The sequence below is a fragment of the Entamoeba invadens genome, assembly GCF_000330505.1.
Source record: "Entamoeba invadens IP1 unplaced genomic scaffold scaff_1105074724717, whole genome shotgun sequence".
Classification (NCBI taxonomy): domain Eukaryota; phylum Evosea; order Mastigamoebida; family Endamoebidae; genus Entamoeba; species Entamoeba invadens.
The window spans coordinates 27817-29715 of record NW_004440228.1 but is presented as its reverse complement, the minus strand read 5'-3'; the positions used below and the strand labels follow the sequence as shown (position 1 = coordinate 29715).

Here is a 1899-nt window from a genome sequence, read left to right as displayed (position 1 = left end):
GTTCATGATTAGTTTTAATTAATTACAATATTATTAATAGATAATGGTTTTTAACTCGCGATATTGAGTATAGTAAATTATAGTTTAATATTTTTGTATAAATGAGTGTTAAATTAGACAATTAAACCTAAAAGGGCACTTATAATTCTGAATGACAGAAACAACCCCAATCACAGTCCGAATTAAAAATATTGACCAGACAATGACTGATGATGCCATCCACGCTCTCTTTGATAAATACTCTCCAATTTCATATGATAATCCACGATATGAAAAAGAGAATGTATTGGATTTCTGTAAACTTTTAATGAAAAATAAAAATTCGGCTAAAAGCCTTGTTAAAAGAAAAAATGGGAGTGAATGGGACGGCGTCAAGCTCACACTGTCCGTTCAAAAAAGACACTCTTCAGGATATATCGTGAACTTCATCTATAAAGGATTAGACAAGAGTGAGGAAGACGTCAAGGAGTACTTAAAAGGGTATAACGTGTTGAGTGTCGAGAGATTAATTCAAAAAAAAGGAAACTTGATGAAACACTATGTGAGTGTGGTTTTTAAAGATATTGAGTCCGTCAATCAGGCCATACAAGACTTTAAAACTAATGAAGAGACGAAGAAATACCGTTTCGGGTTCATCACAAAAACAGGTGACTTAACAGAAAATTGTTTTATATGTGGAAAATTCGGACACTTAAAGGATGATTGTCCCGAAGCAGATAAAGCAGTGCCAAAAGTCGAAGAACAGAAAGAAAAGAAGGCTGATGATATTAAGGAAACGCAAGTGCCACAAGTAACAGAACCCAAAGAAAAAAAGAAGAATGGAGTAAAACGAGAAAAACACGTTACAATAGAAAAGGCACAGAAAGACAAGAAAGCTGATAAGAAAAAAGAAAAACAAAACAAAAAGAAGTGAATGATTTAAAGTGGTTTTAAGTGCTTTTTTACTATTATTTTTCTTTAAAAAAATATATACACGTAAACTGTATATCAAAAGTTGGTACTAATTAACCTTACGATTCTTTGTTTTTATAAAACATATTTAAAAAAAATGTTTTATCGATAAAAACGCCAATAAAGAACACCAGAAAATTGTCGTACATCATAAAATAGTTGTTCAAGTTGTTTTATAGTATTTTTTCTGTATATTTTCGGGTTTTTGTTTTTTCAAAACCCAATTTTTTCCTGATTGTTTAGTCGAATTTTATATGTGAAAAAAATTCCTGCTTAATTGGTTTGTTTGATACTAAAATCACAAGTGTACGACAATTTTCTGGTGGTCTTTAAATAACATTATTTTTAATTAAAACATTTCCAAAAATTGAAGAAAAAAGGTAAACCTATAAATTATAGTTTGAGCGATTGGTTTGTTTACTGTTTACATTTCAAAAAAGTCGCCACAAAGTAAGTTTTTTTGTATATCATATCAAGTTTAAAAAAAATATAATTTGTGTTTTATTTGAAAAAAGTAACAGTTTAGTAAGGTTAAAATATACCGGAAACCCTTTTTATTTTTGACTTTATTTGGGGTTAGACGTTTACATAAAGTCAGTCAGTAAACGTTGTTCACATCAGAATATTTCAAATAACGGCCAAATCTTCTACGAAACATGTAAACCTTAAAATAGAACACCAATAAACATACCAATAACATTTTCTTTTTTCTTTTTTCTTTTATGTTTTTCTTTTTCCAAATCAAAAAGAACATAAAAACAATGATATCATTTAATTTCAAGACCTTCTCGTTTTTTGTCGTAATCAACAAACACCCCCAAAACCATGCCAAAATGACGATCTCGAGTTGAGACCGTTCATCCGGCGAGAGTTGGCTGGGTTTTTTTGGCTTGTTGGGTTGGAATTGTAGAGGGTGTTCCGTCAGCTCGTTACGGCACGTAGCTGCCT

The 1899-nt window shown here is 30.8% G+C and overlaps 1 protein-coding gene across 1 annotated transcript; it reads left to right on the top strand.

The window, feature by feature from the left end:
- Window positions 1-202: 202 nt before the first annotated feature.
- EIN_435350 (hypothetical protein) lies at window positions 203-913 on the top strand (the record flags this gene model as incomplete). The annotated part of the gene is made up of 1 exon (XM_004255352.1): window positions 203-913. The coding sequence occupies one exon, from the start codon at window positions 203-205 to the stop codon at window positions 911-913; it is 711 nt and encodes a 236-aa protein (XP_004255400.1).
- Between the last annotated feature and the right edge of the window lie 986 nt (window positions 914-1899).